This window comes from Opisthocomus hoazin, chromosome 7 (assembly GCF_030867145.1).
Source record: "Opisthocomus hoazin isolate bOpiHoa1 chromosome 7, bOpiHoa1.hap1, whole genome shotgun sequence".
Lineage (NCBI taxonomy): Eukaryota > Metazoa > Chordata > Aves > Opisthocomiformes > Opisthocomidae > Opisthocomus > Opisthocomus hoazin.
The window spans coordinates 2,157,708-2,176,814 of NC_134420.1; the positions used below are offsets into that span (position 1 = coordinate 2,157,708).

At 69.4% G+C, this 19,107-nt stretch overlaps 2 protein-coding genes across 8 annotated transcripts in view; one reads left to right on the forward strand and one right to left on the reverse strand.

The window, feature by feature from the left end:
• Positions 1-108: 108 nt before the first annotated feature.
• STX3 (syntaxin 3) lies at positions 109-15,743 on the reverse strand. Of its 7 annotated transcripts, none has more exons than XM_075426169.1 (12): positions 15,457-15,743; positions 13,739-13,819; positions 13,537-13,636; positions 13,371-13,445; positions 13,174-13,241; positions 11,570-11,678; positions 10,827-10,900; positions 10,602-10,736; positions 7,565-7,624; positions 7,369-7,479; positions 6,546-6,659; positions 573-652 (listed from the first exon to the last, which is right to left on the reverse strand). In XM_075426169.1, exons 1-11 carry the CDS (start codon positions 15,484-15,486, stop codon positions 6,570-6,572), a joined length of 933 nt encoding a protein of 310 aa, XP_075282284.1. In that variant the 5' UTR covers positions 15,487-15,743; the 3' UTR covers positions 573-652; positions 6,546-6,569. The 7 variants fall into 7 exon arrangements, 6 of the variants coding, with proteins under 6 accessions (XP_075282287.1, XP_075282288.1, XP_075282284.1 ...); XM_075426168.1 differs by having other exon boundaries at positions 652-1,624; XM_075426172.1 differs by lacking the exons at positions 6,546-6,659; positions 7,369-7,479; positions 7,565-7,624 and adding exons at positions 109-342; positions 7,156-7,266 and having other exon boundaries at positions 552-652.
• A 1,363-nt stretch (positions 15,744-17,106) lies between these two features.
• The window catches only part of PATL1 (PAT1 homolog 1, processing body mRNA decay factor), an 8,365-nt gene continuing 6,364 nt past the window's right edge, over positions 17,107-19,107 (forward strand). The window contains 4 exon segments of the mRNA XM_075427111.1: positions 17,107-17,188; positions 17,392-17,503; positions 18,257-18,468; positions 18,551-18,675. Coding sequence (XP_075283226.1) covers positions 17,174-17,188; positions 17,392-17,503; positions 18,257-18,468; positions 18,551-18,675 — 464 coding nt within the window. The 5' untranslated portion in view covers positions 17,107-17,173.

Consider the following 19,107-nt stretch of genomic DNA (forward strand, 5'->3'; position numbering starts at 1 on the left):
GAGCGGTCGCCGCTGCGGCGGGGTTTGTCTCCCGCCGCCGAGACCCCCACCCCGCCGTTCCCCGGCGCACCGGAGCGCGGCGTGGGTGATTTTTTTTTTTTTATTCCGGAGGTGCGGGCGAGCGCCGAGGTTTCTCCTCGCCCCGGGGAGGGGACCGTGCTCCGCGGGGGCCCCTCGGCGAGGGGGGACGGCGGGGCGTTGGCTGCGGAGCGGGGTGGGTGGTCTCCACTCCTCCGGGGACGCGTGGAGGGATGTCATCGGCGCCGCGGGGACGAGGGCTTGGCAGGGGGGGGTCCCGGAGCCGGGCGTCGGGGTCTCTCCGGGTGGAGGGGGAAAGGCCACCTGCGCCGGGAGGAAGATGAGGCACTGCTGAGGAAGGGGGCACGGCTGTCCTCGTCCCCTCCCGATGGGGCTGCCGGGGGACTCTCGGTCCCCGCCGGCGCCTTCCGGTCGCGCCGGGAGGGTGAATCCCACCCGGCTCAAGCCCAACGCGGCCCGAAGCCGGTAGTGGGGACCCCCGAGTGCCACCCTCCCGCCGCGCGCCCCGTCACCTGGAGGGCAGCGGGCGGGGGTCTCAGGCGAAGATGCTCCCAATGCTGGCAGCCAGGACGATGGCGAGGACGACGCAGCATATCATGATCATGATCTTCTTCTGCGCGGGGAGAGGGGGGGCCGTGAGGCAGGGTCACGGGTGGCAGCGGGTGGGGAGAGGGGACAAGGGACAGGGGAAGGGGGGGGCAGCGGGGTGGGTGTGAGCTGGTCCTGTGTAGCATTGGGACTGGGCTGTACTGGTATCCCAGTTCTGGGAGGGTCGCATCCCCATTGCCGTGACTTACCCAAAACTGCGGGGGAAGAAGGTCTGGTGCGATCCGGCAGAGCCTGGGGGGCTTAGGGGGGGTCCCCAGCCCCGTGCTCCCCCATCACATCTCCACTCCGGGGGGGGGCCACGTGGCTACAGCGCCCGAAAACGGGGACCGGTGCCAGCCCCTGGGCCCCCGGCCTGAGCCACCGCCCCGGCTGCGATGCCACGGCTCGGCACGGGGGCAGCCCCCCCCCCCCCCCCACGATTCGGCTGTCCGGGGGTGCCAGCACCCCGCTTTGTCCCCGCAGCGTCGCGCGGGGAGAGGAGAAGCGCGGTTGCCGGCGTCGATCTTTATTTTAACGGGAATTAAACGGCGACGACGGCCGCGTCCCCCAGCTCCCCGCAGCACCGGGGCCGTGGGTGTCGGGGGGACGAGCCGGGCGCAGGCAGCGAGGCCGAGAGGGGACGGGGTCCCCAGCAGCTCCGTGGAGGGGGGGACAGCGACGCGTGGCCAGACCCGCCAGCAGCTGCCCCCGGCCCCCTCGCCCTCCCTGGGAGCAGAAGTTGATTTTTCAGCCAACGGAAAATAAATAGTGGAGTCCTGTCCCCTTCCCATGGGGGGGACGTGAGGACGAGGGGGGCAGACCCCAAGGACCGGGAGGACAGCGGGGTGGCGGGGGACAGTCCGGTGGGGTGACGGGACCCCTCCATGGAGGAACGCCGAGCCGGTGCGCGGGGGGCTGAGGGCAGCGGGTCCGGGAGCAGCGGGGAGAGGAGGGGGCCGGGCGGCGGTGCCGGGGGGGGGTCCCGGGTCGGAGGCATCTGGAGGAGGGAAAGGGGGAGACGTCAGCCCCCAGGCAGAGGGGCTGGCGGGGAGGGGGACGAGGGGCTGCAGCAGGGCCCTGCGGGTGCAGAGGGAGCGGGGACAGCGGAGACCGACGGGGGCAACACGGAGCCGAGCACGAAGTTGAAATCCAGACCCCCAAGCGCTGGAGAGCCCCAAATCCGCAGAGCCCCGCAGACCCCCAAGCACCACAGACCCTGAGCACATCAGACCCCCAAGTGCCACAGATCCCCAAGCGCCCTGGAGCCCCGAGCACGTCAGACCCCCGAGCACTGCAGAGCCCTGAGCCCCGCAGACCCCCAAGCACTGCAGACCCCCAAGCGCCACAGATCCCCAAGCACCCTGGAGCCCCGAGCACCACAGAGCCCTGAGCTCCGCAGACCCCCGAGCTCCACAGACCCCTGAGCCCCACAGAGCCCTGGGCACTGCGGACCCCCAAGCACTGCAGAGCCCTGAGTGCTGCAGACCCCTGAGCAGATCAGATCTTGGGGCACCATGGAGCCCTGAGCCCTGCAGAGCCCCAAGCCCCGCAGACCCCCAAGCCCCGCAGAGCCCTGAGCCCCACAGATTCCCCAAGCACCCTGGAGCACCACAGAGCCCCAAGCACCGCAGACCCCTGAGCATGTCAGAACCCTTTGCACCTCAGATCTCCAAGCACCCTGGAGCACCACAGAGCCCCGAGCATGTCAGACCCCTGAGCACTGCAGAGCCCTGAGCCCCGCAGACCCCCAGGCAATGCAGACCGCTGAGCGCCACAGATCCCCAAGCACCCTGGAGCCCCGAGCACCACAGACCCCTGAGCCCCACAGAGCCCCGAGCCCCGTAGATGCCCAAGCCCCGCAGAGCCCTGAGCACCACAGATTCCCCAAGCACCCTGGAACACCACAGAGCCCCAGGCATGTCAGACCCCTGAGCACCGCAGACCCTGAGCACCACAGAGCCCTGAGCTCCGCAGACCCCTGAGCCCCGCAGACCCCCGAGCCCCACAGAGCCCCGAGCCCCACAGAGCCCCGAGCACTGCAGACCCCCAAGCACTGCAGAGCCCTGAGTATCTCAGATCCCTGAGCACCCTGGAGCCTGGAGCACCACAGAGCCCTGAGCACGTCAGACCGCCGAGCACTGCAGAGCCCTGAGCCCCACAGACCCCCGAGCACTGCAGACCCCCAAGCACCGCAGAGCCCCAAGCCCCGCAGAGCCCTGAGCACCGCAGACCCCCGAGACTCACAGACCCCCGAGCCCTGCAGACCCCTGAGCCCTGCAGAGCCCTGAGCCTCGCAGATGCCCAAGCACTGCACATCCCCGAGCCCCACAGACCCCCAAGCACTGCAGACCCCCGAGCATCATGGACCCCCGCACACCGCAGACACAAGACCGCCGGCCAGCGAGCACCCAGCACCCGCAGCCCCAAAGGCAGCCGCAGAAACCGAAGCACCGGTGAGCGAGACCCCGGCACGGGGACACAGAGCCCCATGGGCGGGCAGAGCAGCCAGGGCAGGGCGTGATGGTGGGGCCAGCCCGGTGGTGCTTGCCACCATCCCTGAGCCCTCTGGGGTCCCATGGCCCCATGGAGGGGTTCCCCTGCCCCCTGCCACCATCCCTGAGCCCTCTGGGGTCCCATGGCCCCATGGAGGGGTTCCCCTGCCCCCTGCCACCATCCCTGAGCCCTCCAGGGTCCCACAGTCCTGTGGGGGGTTCCCCTGCCCCTGACACCATCCCTGAGCCTTCTGGGGTCCTGTGGCCCTGTGGGGGGGGGTCCCTTGCCCCCTGCCACCATGCCTGAGCCCTCCAGGGTCCCGTGGCCCCATGGAGGGGTTCCCCTGCCCACTGCCACCATCCCTGAGCCCTCTGGGGTCCCATGGCCCTGTGGGGGGTTCCCCTGTCCCCTGCCACCATCCCTGAGCCCTCCGGGGTCCCACGGCACTGTGGGGGGGTTCCCCTGCCCCCTGCCACCATCCCTGAGCCCTCTGGGGTCCCATGGCCCCATGGAGGGGTTCCCCTGTCCGCTGCCACCATCCCTGAGCCCTCCAGGGTCCCGTGGCCGCACGGAGGGGTTCCCCTGTCCCCTGCCACCATCCCTGAGCCCTCTGGGGTCCTGTGGCCCTGTGGGGGGGTCCCTTGCCCCCTGCCACCATGCCTGAGCCCTCCGGGGTCCCATGGCTCTGCGGGGGGGTTCCCTGCCCCCTACCACCATCCCGGAGCCCTCCTGGGTCCTGTGGCCCCATGGAGGGGTTCCCCTGCCCCCTGCCACCATCCCTGAGTCCTCCGGGGTCCCGTGGCCGCACGGAGGGGTTCCCCTGCCCCCTGCCACCATCCCTGAGTCCTCCAGGGTCCCGTGGCCGCACGGAGGGGTTCCCCTGTCCCCTGCCACCATCCCTGAGTCCTCTGGGGTCCTGTGGCCCTGTGGGGGGGTCCCCTGCCCCCTGCCACCATCCCTGAGCCCTCTGGGGTCCCATGGCCCCATGGAGGGGTTCCCCTGCCCCCTGCCCCCATCCCTGAGCCCTCTGGGGTCCCATGGCCCTGCAGAGGGTCCTCTGCCCCCTGCCACCATGCCTGAGCCCTCCGGGGTTCCACGGCCCTGTGGGGGGGTTCCCCTGCCCCCTGCCACCATCCCTGAGCCCTCTGGGGTCCTGTGGCCCTGTGGGGGGGTCCCTTGCCCCCTGCCACCATCCCTGAGCCCTCCAGGGTCCCGTGGCCCCACGGAGGGGTTCCCCTGCCCCCTGCCACCATCCCTGAGCCCTCCAGGGTCCCACAGTCCTGTGGGGGGTTCCCCTGCCCCCTGCCACCATGCCTGAGCCCTCCGGGGTCCCATGGCTCTGCGGGGGGTGTTCCCTGCCCCCTGCCCCCATCCCTGAGCCCTCTGGGGTCCTGTGGCCCCATGGAGGGGGTCCCCTGCCCCCTGCCACCATGCCTGAGCCCTCCGGGGTCCCATGGCCCTGCAGGGGGTCCCCTGCCACCATGCCTGAGCCCTCCAGGGTCCCATGGCCCCGCATGGGGTCTCCTGCCCCCTGCCACCATGCCTGAGCCCTCCAGGGTCCCACGGTCCTGTGGGGGGGTTCCCCTGCCCCCTGCCACCATCCCCGAGCTCTCTGGGGTCCCATGGCCCTGCAGAGTGTCCTCTGCCCCCTGCCACCATGCCAGAGCCCTCCGGGGTCCCATGGCCTGCATGGGGTCCCCTGCCCCCTGCCACCATGCCTGAGCCCTCCGGGGTCCCACAGCCCTGCAGGGGGTCCCCTGCCCCCTGCCACCATGCCTGAGCCCTCCGGTGTCCCACGGCCCTGCATGGGGTCCCCTGCCCCCTGCCACCATCCCTGAGCCCTCCAGGGTCCTGTGGCCCCATGGAGGGGTTCCCCTGCCTCCTGCCACCATCCCTGAGCCCTCCGGGGTCCCGCGGCCCTGTGGGGGGGTTCCCCTGCCCCCTGCCACCATCCCTGAGCTCTCTGGGGTCCCATGGCCCTGCAGGGGGTCCACTGCCCTCTGCCACCATCCCTGAGCCCTCTGGGGTCCCATGGCCCCATGGAGGGGTTCCCCTGCCCCCTGCCACCATCCCTGAGTCCTCCAGGGTCCTGTGGCCGCACGGAGGGGTTCCCCTGTCCCCTGCCACCATCCCTGAGTCCTCTGGGGTCCTGTGGCCCTGTGGGGGGTTCCCCTGCCCCCTGCCCCCATCCCTGAGCCCTCTGGGGTCCCATGGCCCTGCAGAGGGTCCTCTGCCCCCTGCCACCATGCCTGAGCCCTCCGGGGTTCCACGGCCCTGTGGGGGGGTTCCCCTGCCCCCTGCCACCATCCCTGAGCCCTCTGGGGTCCTGTGGCCCTGTGGGGGGGTCCCTTGCCCCCTGCCACCATCCCTGAGCCCTCCAGGGTCCCGTGGCCCCACGGAGGGGTTCCCCTGCCCCCTGCCACCATCCCTGAGCCCTCCAGGGTCCCACAGTCCTGTGGGGGGTTCCCCTGCCCCCTGCCACCATGCCTGAGCCCTCCGGGGTCCCACGGCCCTGCATGGGGTCCCCTGCCCCCTGCCACCATCCCTGAGCCCTCCAGGGTCCTGTGGCCCCATGGAGGGGTTCCCCTGCCTCCTGCCACCATCCCTGAGCCCTCCAGGGTCCCGCGGCCCTGTGGGGGGGTCCCTTGCCCCCTGCCACCATCCCTGAGCCCTCCAGGGTCCCACAGTCCTGTGGGGGGCTCCCCTGCCCCCTGCCACCATGCCTGAGCCCTCCGGGGTCCCATGGCTCTGCGGGGGGTGTTCCCTGCCCCCTGCCCCCATCCCTGAGCCCTCTGGGGTCCTGTGGCCCCATGGAGGGGGTCCCCTGCCCCCTGCCACCATGCCTGAGCCCTCCGGGGTCCCATGGCCCTGCAGGGGGTCCCCTGCCACCATGCCTGAGCCCTCCAGGGTCCCATGGCCCCGCATGGGGTCTCCTGCCCCCTGCCACCATGCCTGAGCCCTCCAGGGTCCCACGGTCCTGTGGGGGGGTTCCCCTGCCCCCTGCCACCATCCCCGAGCTCTCTGGGGTCCCATGGCCCTGCAGAGTGTCCTCTGCCCCCTGCCACCATGCCTGAGCCCTCCGGGGTCCCACGGCCCTGCAGGGGGTCCCCTGCCCCCTGCCACCATGCCTGAGCCCTCCGGTGTCCCACGGCCCTGCATGGGGTCCCCTGCCCCCTGCCACCATCCCTGAGCCCTCCAGGGTCCTGTGGCCCCATGGAGGGGTTCCCCTGCCTCCTGCCACCATCCCTGAGCCCTCCAGGGTCCTGTGGCCCCATGGAGGGGTTCCCCTGTCCCCTGCCACCATCCCTGAGCCCTCCGGGGTCCCGCGGCCCTGTGGGGGGGTTCCCCTGCCCCCTGCCACCATCCCTGAGCCCTCTGGGGTCCCATGGCTCTGCGGGGGGGTTCCCCTGCCCCCCAACACTTACAGACCACAGCCCCCACAGCGGGGGCTATTTCTTCTTTAGCCCCACGGAAAGTCCGATGATGAGGGCGACTGTCCCCAGCAAGAGCACCACTATCACCGCCAAAATCAGCATCTTCTGGAGGGGGGGCAAAGGGGAGACGGGGGCCGGTTACGCCTGCCCGCGCCGGGGTGGGGGGGACGGAGAGCAGAGGTGGGCGCAGAGGAGCCCAGAAGAGACAGAGATGCTGCAGACAGGGCAGGAGGGGCTGAGCCCTCACCAGCTCATCACACCTGAGGGTAGGAGGGGGCTCAGGGCTGGGGGGGAGACAGGGACGGAGAGGGACAGAGCTGCCAGAGGTCCCAAGGGAGGAGCAGGGACCAGCTGGGGGTCACTGGGGGCATCTGGGGCACCACTGGGGGCAACTGGGGGACAGGAGAGGTGTCTGGGGGACACAAGGCAGCTAGGGTCACCGGGGGGTCTCAGGGTGACTGGAGGACGTGGGGAGATACTGGGAGCACTGGGAGATGCGAAGGCACGCTGAGGGGCAGAGTGGGACACTGGGGGAGCCTGTGGGATGCCGGGGGCCGTGGAGGGGACACTGGGGGACACCGGGGCCGTCGGGTCGTCTCACCCTCCTGGCCTCACTTTGGTACTTGACGGCCTTTTTGGTGTCGGCCACGGCTCGCTCCACGAAGCCGACGGACTGGTCCATGTTGTTCTCGATGCGGTCGATCATGGCTCCCTACGGGGCGCGGGGGGCGGCGAGGCGGAGAGAGACAGAGAAAGGAGGGGGGACGGGGGACAGACACGCTGAGAGCACCCAGGGGCGCCGGCACCCACCCACCTTGCGCGCCTGGCCCCGGTACTGGAGAGCTTTCTTCGCCTCCCGGTTCGCCCGCTCCACGTGCTCGGCTGTGTGCATCACGTACTGCTCCACGTTATCCAGCAGCCCACCCTGCGGGGATGGGGGGGTGGGGGGCACGCTCAGCAGGGACCCCCACAGCCACGGCCCCACGGCACGCGGTGACGCAGCTACTCACCCTTCCCCGGTGCGCACAGCGGCTCCTCGCGTTGCATTGGGGGGGGGGGACAGAGAGGGGCTGAGAGAGGGGCCGGGACCACCGTGGTGTGGGGCGCACCCCTACCTCCCCCCCCCACCCCAGACCCCCATGGGTTTGGGTGCTGGGTGGCCCGGTGCGGCGGTGACCACCCAGCCCCGCGTGGCTTCACGCCCGGGTGCCCCCCGCACGGGTCCGTGTGCTGCCCACGTGGCTCCGTGACACCCCGCGTCCCCAGGGAGCCCTGCGCAGCCCTGCCCGTCCCTGCGCGGCTTCACGCGCGGGGCCCTGCTCGTCCCCATGCACAGGTCCCTGCTTGTCCCCATGCAGCCCCGGGCACAGGTCCCTGCTTGTCCCCATGCAGCCCATGTGTGGGTCCCTGCTCATCCCCATGCACACAGGTCCCCACTTGTCCCCATGGAACCCTTGTGCAGGTCCCTGCTCGTCCCCATGCAGCCCCATGTGCAGGTCCCTGGTCATCCCCATGCACACAGGTTCCTGCTTGTCCCCATGGAACCCTTGTGCAGGTCCCTGCTTGTCCCCATGCAGCCCCATGTACAGGTCCCTGGTCATCCCCATGCACACAGGTCCCTGCTTGTCCCCATGGAACCCTTGTGCAGGTCCCTGCTTGTCCCCATGCAGCCCCATGTACAGGTCCCTGGTCGTCCCCATGCACACAGGTCCCTGCTTGTCCCCATGGAACCCTTGTGCAGGTCCCTGCTTGTCCCCATGCAGCCCCATGTACAGGTCCCTGGTCGTCCCCATGCACACAGGTCCCTGCTTGTCCCCATGGAACCCTTGTGCAGGTCCCTGCTTGTCCCCATGCAGCCCCATGTACAGGTCCCTGGTCATCCCCATGCACACAGGTCCCTGCTTGTCCCCATGGAACCCTTGTGCAGGTCCCTGCTTGTCCCCATGCAGCCCCATGTACAGGTCCCTGGTCATCCCCATGCACACAGGTCCCTGCTTGTCCCCATGGAACCCTTGTGCAGGTCCCTGCTTGTCCCCATGCAGCCCCATGTACAGGTCCCTGGTCGTCCCCATGCACACAGGTCCCTGCTTGTCCCCATGGAACCCTTGTGCAGGTCCCTGCTTGTCCCCATGCAGCCCCATGTACAGGTCCCTGGTCATCCCCATGCACACAGGTCCCTGCTTGTCCCCATGGAACCCTTGTGCAGGTCCCTGCTTGTCCCTGTGCAGCCCATTTGTGGGTCCCTGCTCATCCTCATGCACACAGGTCCCTGCTTGTCCCCATGCAGTCCGTGCACAGGTCCCTGCTCGTCCCTGTGCAGCCCCATGCACACAGGTCCCTGCTCGTCCCCACGGAACCCTTGTGCAGGTCCCTGCTGGTCCCCACGCAGAGGTCCCTGCTCATCCCTGTGCAGTCCGTTTGTGGGTCCCTGCTCCTCCTCATGTGCACAGGTCCCTGATCGTCCCCATGCAGCCCCGTGCACACAGGTCCCTGCTTGTCCCTGCTTGTCCCCATGCAGAGGTTCCTGCTCACCCCTGTGCAGCCCATGAGCAGGTCCCTGTTCGTCCCTGTGCAGCCCCATGCTCGGGTCCCTGCTCACCCCCATGGAACCCTTGTGCAGGTCCCTGCTTGTCCCCATGCAGCCCATGCTCGGGTCCCTGCTCACCCCCATGGAACCCTTGTGCAGGTCCCTGCTTGTCCCTGTGCAGCCCCGTGCACACAGGTCCCTGCTTGTCCCCATGAAGTCCCTGCTTGTCCCCATGCAGTCCGTGCAGAGGTCCCTGCTCTTCCCTGTGCAGCCCATGTGCAGGTCCCCACTTGTCCCCATGGAACCCTTGTGCAGTCCCTGCTTGTCCCCATGCAGAGGTCCCTGCTCATCCTCATGGAACCCTTGTGCAGGTCCCTGCTTGTCCCCATGCAGCCCCATGCAGAGGTCCCTGCTCATCCCCATGGAACCCTTGTGCAGGTCCCTGCTCGTCCCCATGCAGCCCCATGCAGAGGTCCCTGCTCATCCTCATGGAATCCTTCTGCAGGTCCCTGGTCATCCCTGTGCAGCCCATGCAGAGGTCCCTGCTCATCCTCATGGAACCCTTGTGCAGGTCCCTGCTTGTCCCCATGCAGAGGTCCCTGCTCATCCCCACGGAACCCTTGTGCAGGTCCCTGCTTGTTCCCATGCAGAGGTCCCTGCTCATCCCCACGGAACCCTTGTGCAGGTCCCTGCTCGTCCCCATGCAGAGGTCCCTGCTCATCTCCACGGGATCCTTGTGCAGGTCCCTGCTCGTCCCCATGCAGAGGTCCCTGCTCATCCCCACGGAACCCTTGTGCAGGTCCCTGCTCGTCCCCATGCAGAGGTCCCTGCTCATCTCCACGGGATCCTTGTGCAGGTCCCTGCTTGTCCCCATGCAGAGGTCCCTGCTCATCCCCACGGAACCCTTGTGCAGGTCCCTGGTCATCCCTGTGCAGCCCATGCAGAGGTCCCTGCTCATCCCCATGGAACCCTTGTGCAGGTCCCTGCTTGTCCCCATGCATAGGTCCCTGCTCATCCCCACGGAACCCTTGTGCAGGTCCCTGCTTGTCCCCATGCAGAGGTCCCTGCTCATCCCCACGGAACCCTTGTGCAGGTCCCTGCTCGTCCCCATGCAGAGGTCCCTGCTCATCTCCACGGGATCCTTGTGCAGGTCCCTGCTTGTCCCCATGCAGAGGTCCCTGCTCATCCCCATGGAACCCTTGTGCAGGTCCCTGCTCGTCCCCATGCAGCCCCATGCAGAGGTCCCTGCTCATCCTCATGGAATCCTTCTGCAGGTCCTTGGTCATCCCTGTGCAGCCCATGCAGAGGTCCCTGCTCATCCTCATGGAACCCTTGTGCAGGTCCCTGCTTGTCCCCATGCAGAGGTCCCTGCTCATCCCCACGGAACCCTTGTGCAGGTCCCTGCTCATCCCCGTGCAGCCCCATGCAGGGGTCCCTGCTCTTCCCCACGCACCCAGGTCCCTGCTGTCCCCGCTCAGCCGGTGCTCGCGGGTCCCCGCCCGGCCCGGTGCCGCCCGCACCTGGTTCTCCACCAGCATGGCGATGTCGACGAACATGTCGTGGAGCTCCTTGATGCTGCTCTCCAGCCGCACGATGTCCTTGTGCCGCCCCTCGATCTCGCTCAGCGCCTGCTTCGAGATCTGCGAGTCCATGATCTGCGGCAGGGCGGGAGGGGGTCAGTGGGGGGGGTGGGGGGGGCCTGGCCCCCCGCCTCCCCCCGGACCCCCGGGGCGGCGGGCGCTCACCCCCGAGGTGAAGATGGAGGGGTTCCCGCTCTCCAGCATCTCCTCCAGCTCCTCGTCCGTCGTGTTCTTGCCGGCTGCGGGCACATGGGGGCAACAGGCCCCGCCCACTCCGTCAAAGGGGCGGGGCCTGCACTGCCTAGCTCCACCCACTTCGCCCAAAGAATTGGCTCTTTAGTGTCTGGCTCCACCCACTCAACCAAAGGGGTGGGGTCTTTAGTGTCCAGCTCCACCCACTCTGCCAAAGGGGCGGGGTCTGTATGATCTGGCTCCACCCACTGCATACCAAAGGGGCGGGGTCTTTAGTGCCCAGCTCCACCCACTCTGCCAAAGGGGCGGGGTCTGTATGATCTGGCTCCACCCACTGCATACCAAAGGGGCGGGGTCTTTAGTGCCCAGCTCCACCCACTCTGCCAAAGGGGCGGGGTCTGTATGATCTGGCTCCACCCACTGCATACCAAAGGGGCGGGGTCTTTAGTGCCCAGCTCCACCCACTCTGCCAAAGGGGCGGGGTCTGTATGATCTGGCTCCACCCACTCAACCAAAGGGGTGGGGTCTTAGTGCCCAGCTCCACCCACTCTACCAAAGGGGTGGGGTCTGTATGATCTGGCTCCACCCACTCTGCAAAGGGGACATGATCTTTAGGGGCTAGCCCCACCTGTTTCACCAAAGGGGCGGGGTCTGCAGGAGCAGGCCCCGCCCACTTCACCCGAGGGGCGGGGCCTAAGGGGGCGGGGGGCACTCACTGATCTCGAGCTGGCGCTGGATCCGGCCCTTGCTGCGCTCCCGGAAGTCGACCTGCGCCTCGTTGTACTTGGTCATGACGTCGACGAACTTGCGGGACAGGACCGAGTGCTGGGGATGGGGACACGGATTGGGGACACCTCAGGCATGGCACTGCCCCGGGGGACAGGACCCAGTGCTGGGGATGGGGACACGGATTGGGGACACTCCGGGCATGGCACTGCCCTGGGGGACAGGACCGAGTGCTGGGGACAGGGACAAGGGCGTGGGGCTGGGGACACCCTGGGCATGGCACTGCCCCGATCCCCAGGGGACAGGACCCAGTGCTGGGGACAGGGACATGAATTGGGGACACCCCGGGCATGGCACTGCCCCGATCCCCGGGGGACAGGACCGAGTGCTGGGGACAGAGAAGGGGAAATGGGGCTGGGGACAACCCAGGCATGGCACCACCCTGGCCACAGGACCCAGTGCTGGGGACAGGGACAAGGGCATGGGGCTGGGGACACCCCAGGCACGACACTGCCCCGGGGGACAGGACCCAGTGCTGGGGACGGGGACGTGGACTGGGGACACCTCAGGCCCAGCACTGCCCCTGGCCACAGGACCCAGTGCTGGGGACAGGGACAAGGGCATGGGGCTGGGGACACCCCAGGCATGGCACTGCCCCAGTCCCCAGGGGACAGGACCCAGTGCTGGGAATGGGGACAAGGGCGTGGGGCTGGGGACACCCTGAGCACGGCACCATCCCAACCCCTGAGGACAGGACTCAGTGCTGGGGATGGGGACATGGACTGGGGACACCCCGGGCATCACACCACTCTGGCCACCGGACCCAGCGCTGGGGACAGGGATGAGGACATGGGGCTGGGGACACCCCAGGCACGACACTGCCCTTGGGGACAGGACCCAGTGCTGGGGACAGGGACAAGGGTGTGGGTCTGGGGACACCCTGGGCATGGCACTGCCACTGGGGACAGGACCCAGTGCTGGGGACAGGGACGGGGACATGGGACACCTCAGGCATGGCATGTCCCAACCCCGGAGAACAGGACCCAGTGCTGGGGACAGGGACATGGGGCTGGGGACACCCCGAGTATGGCGTGTCCCAGCCCCAGGGGACAGGGCCAGCTGCTGGGGACAGGGACACCCCAGGCAATGGGCATGGCAGCCCCAGGGGAGAGGAGCAAGGACAGGGGTGTGACGCTGGGGACACCGCCAGCATGGCACAGCCCCAGCCCAGGGGACAAGACGCGGTGTGGGCATGGGGACAGGGAGTCAGACTGGTGACACTCCAGCCATGGCTTGTCCCCAGCCCCAGGAGATGGGGCGGGATGAGCAGCTGGGGGCACGAGTCGCAGGGGACCCGGGAGGTGGCATGTCCCACCCCGGGGGGGACAGGACAGGGTGCTGGGGACGGGGGAGAGGAGCATAAAGCCCGGGACCACCCATGGCATGTCTGGGACGGGGTGCTGCTGGGGACAGGGGACAGAGATGAGCGACCTGGGGACGTGTCACATCTCCAGCCGGTGGGGGACAGGGTGGGACGGGGCGCTGAGGACCTGGGGGGTGCCGGATGGGGACGGTCCCGGGGACCAGAGCTCACCTGGGACTTGCGTATCCGGAGGTCGGCAGAGGACCGCGCCTCGTCCTGCTCGATGTTCCTCTCCATGCCTGGCGAGAACCGGACCCCAGCCCGTCAGGGACCTTCCCCACCGTCATCCCCCGCGGTCCCGGTGTCCCCGCGGGGACGTGGGGACTGGGGGACCCCGGTGGCAGGGTGGGGGGGACGTGGCCGCTCACTCTTCAGCTTGTTGCGGACGCTGTTGGCCATCTTCTTGATGTCCGCCGTCAGCTGCTCCAGGTCGTCTTTGGTCTCTGTGGGGTGGGGGGATGTGAGCCGGGGAAGCCACCGCGGGAACGTCCCCAGGAAGGGGACCCGTGACCCCAGGAGGGGGGGGACACTCACTCTGCTCGGGGATGGGGGCCGAGAGGATGATGCTGTAGAGCTTCTTGGCCTCCTCCACGTTCTCCGAGATCTTGTCGATGTTTTGCCGGGTCTCCTCGATCTGGACAAGCCGGGGAGGATGAGGGGGGGGGGTCAGGAGGCAGCCCAGACCCCCCCAGCCCCCCGACCCCCCTCCGCAGCCCCCCGCCCGCCCTCCCCTCACCTCCGAGAAGAACTCATCCATGAACGCCGTGTTGTCCACCGCGATCTCCAGCTCCTCGGCGTCATCGTCCCCGTCCTGCTTCTGCGGGGCACGGCGGGCAGCGCTCAGGGCTGGCACCCCCCCTGCCTGCCCCCCCCCCCCCCCCCCGGGGACCCCCTCCCTGGGTGACAGCCACCCCGCGGGGCCACGGCGGCCAGCGCAGCTCTGCGGGGTCGGGGAGGGGGGGGACGAGGCGGGAGACGGCGTGGGGACGTGGTGGCACAGGGGTGGCATCTGCGGGGGGGGGGGGCCAAGCTCGCTTCACATCTGGCCACGGGGAATTAAGGGATTGCTGGGCTTGGCTGGAGGGAGGGGACAGGGACGGGGACGGGGACGGGGACGGGACGGGGGTTTATGGCCCCGACCTTCGTCCCGCGGCGGGTCTGAGCCACGCCGGGGCTCGGCAGCGGCTGTCGCCCATCACCCTGGCGTCGAGCCTGGCCCCCCACCCATGGGCCCCCGGCTCCGTCCCTTCCCGGGGTGCCAGCCCCTCTGCCACCCCTCGCCTCCCCCCAGCACCCCGGCGGGTGCCGGGTGTCCCGGCTGCGGCGTCCCCAGGGCGGGGGGCCAGACCCCCGCCTCCTCCTGCTCGGAGTAAAAATAAAATTAATCCCCTCTCTCCCTCCCCAAGGGTTTTATCCGCTGGGCTTCGTAATCCCCCGCGTAATCCCCGCCGAGCCCCCCCGCCACGGCTGCCGGCCCCACGCCGGGACCCGGGCACAGCTTGGGGGGCTGCTGGGATCCCCCCGCTGCCCGGGAGGGAGCCGGCGCTCGGATTGGGGGGGTCCCCGGGAGCGGGGGGCAGCGGGGCCCCCGTGGCAAGGCGGGCAAAGGGAGGAGGAAGCGGCGATGGTGGCGGGGAGCGCGGCGAGGCGTGGGGCGCAGGATGGGGGGCTGGCCCCCACCGGCAGCCCGCATCCGCTCCCGGCCCCCCCCCAAGGGGACAGATCCCCCTGCCCCACACAGCCCAACTCGGGGCTCTCCCCATCGCACCCCACAGCGTGGGGGTGCAGCCCTCCTCTGGGGGGTTGATGCCCCCCCAAAATCCCCTCCCCACTTCCAAAAGGCACAGAGGGCTGACCCCCCCTCCGGTCCCTTCCACCTGACCCCCCCATTGCCATGGGGCTGGACCTTAGGGCCCCCCATGCCCAAGGTGCCCCCATCCACCATGGACCCGGGTCTGGGGACCCCCTCTTCCCCATGACGTCCCCATGCACCGCGGGGTGGGGGCACTGGGACCCCCATCCCCGTGATGTCCCCATGCACCACGGGGTGAGGGGCACTGGGACCCCCACCCCTGTGACACCCCACGCACCATGGGGTGGGCTCTCGGTGACGTCCATCCCTGCGGTGTCCTCATCCACCACGGACCCGGGTCTGGGGACCCCCTCGTCCCCATGACGTCCCCATGCACCACAGGGTGAGGGTCACTGGGACCCCCATCCCCGTGATGTCCCCACGCACCACAGGGTGGGCTCTTGGTGACGTCCATCCCTGCGATGTCCCCATCTACCACGGACCCAGTTCTCGGGACCCCCCCGTCCCCGTGATGTCCCCATGCACCGCGTGGCGGGGGCACAGGGACCCCCATCTCCGTGACACCCATCTCCCCCAGGAGCAGAGTCCCAGCCAGCCCGGGGACCCCCACCCTACCCTATCCCACCCTGGGGGTCCCTCACCGCCTTCAGCTGCTCCAACCGGTCCTTCATGGTGTCCCCAAAGGCTGGCGGGGCGTGGGGTGGGGGTCCCCGTCCTCGCCCACCTCCGGGATGGGGTTGTCACCCTGGGTCCTACATCCAGACGAAGGCGGCGGGTGGCCCTGTCCCTGTCCCCAAGCCCGGGGCTGTCGCTGCGCTAATCCCCGGTGACAGGCACAAGGAAGGGAGGAAGGCGCCGAGGGGAGGGACGAGGTGGAGCCACCCTTCACCTGGGACACCCGGTGACACCGGGCCCGTTAAAGGCGACGGCTGTGGGTGGCGAGGCGGGGGCGGATGTGGGGTGGCCCCAGCGAGGAGGAAGCTGGTCCCCACGGGGGTCACGCGCCGACGACGTGTCCTGCCCCGCCATGGGTAGCTGCAGTGGGGAGAGGCTGGGGAGAGGGGACATGGCTGGGGACACAGCTGGGAGACGCGGCCATGGATAGGGGTCACGGCTGGGGGGACAGGGCTGGAGACGTCGCTGGGGACAGGGGACGTGGCTGGGGGACACGGCTATGGGCAGGGGACACAGCTTGGGGGGACACAGCTGGAGACACATCTGGGGACAGGGGACATGGCTGGGGACACAGCTGGGGGACATGGCTGTGGGTAGGGGCCATAGCTGGGGGACAGGGCTGAGGACAGGGGACACGGCTGGGGACACAGCTGGGGACAGGGCTGAGGACAGGGGACACAGCTGGGAGATGTGGCTATGGATAGGGGTCACAGCTGGGGGGACACAGCTGGAGACACAGCTGGGGGACACGGCCATGGGTAGGGGACACAGCTGGGGGGACAGGGCTGAGGACATGGCTGGGGACAGGGGACATGGCTATGGGTAGGGGTCACAGCTGGGGGGACAGGGATTAGGACAGGTGACACAGCTGGGGACACAGCTGGGAGATGTGGCCATAGATAGAGGTCACAGCTGGGGTGACAGGGCTGGAGACACGGCTGGGGACAGGGGACATGGCTGGGGACACAGCTGGGGGACACGGCTATAGGTAGGGGACACAGCTGGGGGGACAGGGCTGAGGACAGGGGACAACTGGGGACACAGCTGGGAGATAGACACAGCTGGGGGACACGGCTATGGGTAGGGGACACAGCTGGGGGGACAGGGCTGGGGACATGGCTATGGGTAGGGGACATCTGGGCACAGGGGATATGGCTGGGGACACGGCTATCGGGAGGGGACACAGCTGGGGGGACAGGGATGAGGATAGGGGACACAGCTGGGGACACAGCTGGGCACAGGGGACATGGCCACGGACAGGGGACACAGCTGGGGACAGAGGTCACAGCAGGGGGGAGTGCATGGCTGGGGAGAGGGGCCACCATTTGTGGGCGTGGCTGTGGAGAGGGGACACGGCTGGGGGACAGGACGGGGGGACAGGGCTGCGAGGGACGGGATTACCCCCGCGGGGGGAGAAAAAGCGCCGCTGCCCCTTTAAGAGCCCCACGGGCCGGGACGCGGCGCCTTTAAGCTCTATAAGCAAGGCGGAGGGGCGTGGTTACCGCAGACCACGCCCCCACCCCGCCGCTCTCTCCTCCGGCCGCGCATGCGCCTTTCCCTCCCCGCCGGGCGGAGGGGGGCGGCGGGTGACGTCATGCGCGCGCGCCGGCGCATGCGCGGCGGGGCGCGGGGCCGGGAGAGCGGGCCGCGCGCAGCCTCCGGGCGGGGGGCGCCGCCGCCGCCATGTTCCGGTACCAGGTGAGGAAACGGGGGGAGGGGGGGGAGAGGGCTCGGCTGACCGGGGAGGGTCTGCGGGGTCGGGGGGACGCCGGGCGGGGAGGGGGTGTCCCTGCCCCGCTCAGGAGCGATCGTGTGGGACGGGGCCTGTGGGAGAAGGGCGGGGGGGGAGGGGGGGGTAGGCCTGTGCTGACCCCCCCCCCCCCCATCATGGCTCTGCCCAGTCCCTGGAGGACTGCCCGCTGGACGAGGACGAAGACGCTTTCCAGGCGCTCGGCGAGGAAGATGAAGACATCGACCAGTTCAACGATGACACCTTCGGGGCCGGCGCTGTTGGTGAGCGCTCCCCTGTACCCCGCTGCGAGACCCCCCCGATAACCACCCCCCCATCCTCAGAACCACCCACCCTTCCCCCCCCATAACCACCTCCCCCACTTCCTCACCCTCAGAACCACCCCCCCTTCCCCCACCCTCAGAACTACCCCCTCCTTCCCCCCCCTCAGAACCCACCCCCCTTTACCCCCGCCTCAGAACCACCCCCTCTTCCCCCTCACCCTTAGAACCATTTCCCTCTTCCCCCCTACCCTCAGAACCACCACCCCTACCCAGAACCACCCCCTCCTCTTCCCCCCTACCCTCAGAACCACCACCCTCTCCCAGACCCACCCCCCCTTCTCCCCCCCTCAGGACCCACCCCCCCTTCTCCCCCCCTCAGGACCCACCCCCCCTTCTCCCCCCCTCAGGACCCACCCCCCCTTCTCCCCCCCTCAGAAACCAGCCCCCTTCTCCCCCCCTCAGAACCAGCCCCCCTTCTCCCCCCCTCAGGACCCACCCCGCCTTCTCCCCCCCCTCAGGACCCACCCCCCCTTCTCCCCCCCTCCGAACCCACCGCCCCTTTACCCCCCCTCAGAACCCACCGCCCCTTTCCACCCCCTCAGAACCCACCGCCCCTTCACCCCCCCTCAGAACCACCCCCCTTCTCCCCCCATGAACCACCCCCCTTCCCCCCACCTCAGAACCCCCCCCATAACCCCCCCCCCTTCCCCCCCACCCTCAGAACCACCCCCCCTGACCACCTCTCCCTCGCAGACGACGACTGGCAAGAGGCCCACGAGCGGCTGGCGGAGCTGGAGGACAAACCGACGGCGAGCGGGGAGCGGGACGGGCCCGGCGGCGAGGAGCCGGATCCGCTGGGCGACCCCGAGGACGCGCTGGCCGAACGGCTGACCAGGCTGGTGATCGACAGCGAGCTGGAGGATCCCGCCATCATGCAGGCCGTGCAGACCAGGGGCCCCGCGCCGGTGGGTGACGGGGTGCGGGGTGGGCGCAGGCCCGGCGGGGTCTGGCAGCGCCGTGCGGTGACTCCCTGTCTGGGTTTTCCAGCAGCCGGGAGGGCTGAACTCCAGCATCTGGGACAGCTCGGCCGTGCTGCGGCGCATCCGGGGGCCGCTGCTCGCTCAGGTACGGCGCTGGGGCGCGGGCGGCAGCTTCCCCAGTGCCCCCCAAACCCCCCGTGGCGTGTAGCGATAGGACAAGGGCTTCAAAGTGGAAGAGGGGAGATTTAGATTAGATATAAGGTAAAAATTCTTTACTCTGAGGGCGGTGAGGCGCTGGCACGGGTTGCCCGGAGAAGCTGCCCCTTCCCTGGCAGTGCTCAAGGCTGGGTTGGACGGGGCTCTGAGCACCCTGGGCTGGTGGCAGGGGTCCCTGCCCGTGGCAGGGGGGGGTTTGGACAAGGTCCCTCCAAACCGTTCTGCGTGCTGGGCAGCACCTCCAGACCAGCCTGGGGCCGGCGGGGGGCTCTGCTTCGTTCTGCTGGCTCCGGGTGGCCGCGGTCGCGCTCGTTTGCGGACCCTCACCCCCGCTCGGAGGCTGGAGGGCCGGGCTGGGGGGTTCTCGCTGCTCCCTGGGGTGCTCAGCGCTCCCGTCAGGGTTTGGGA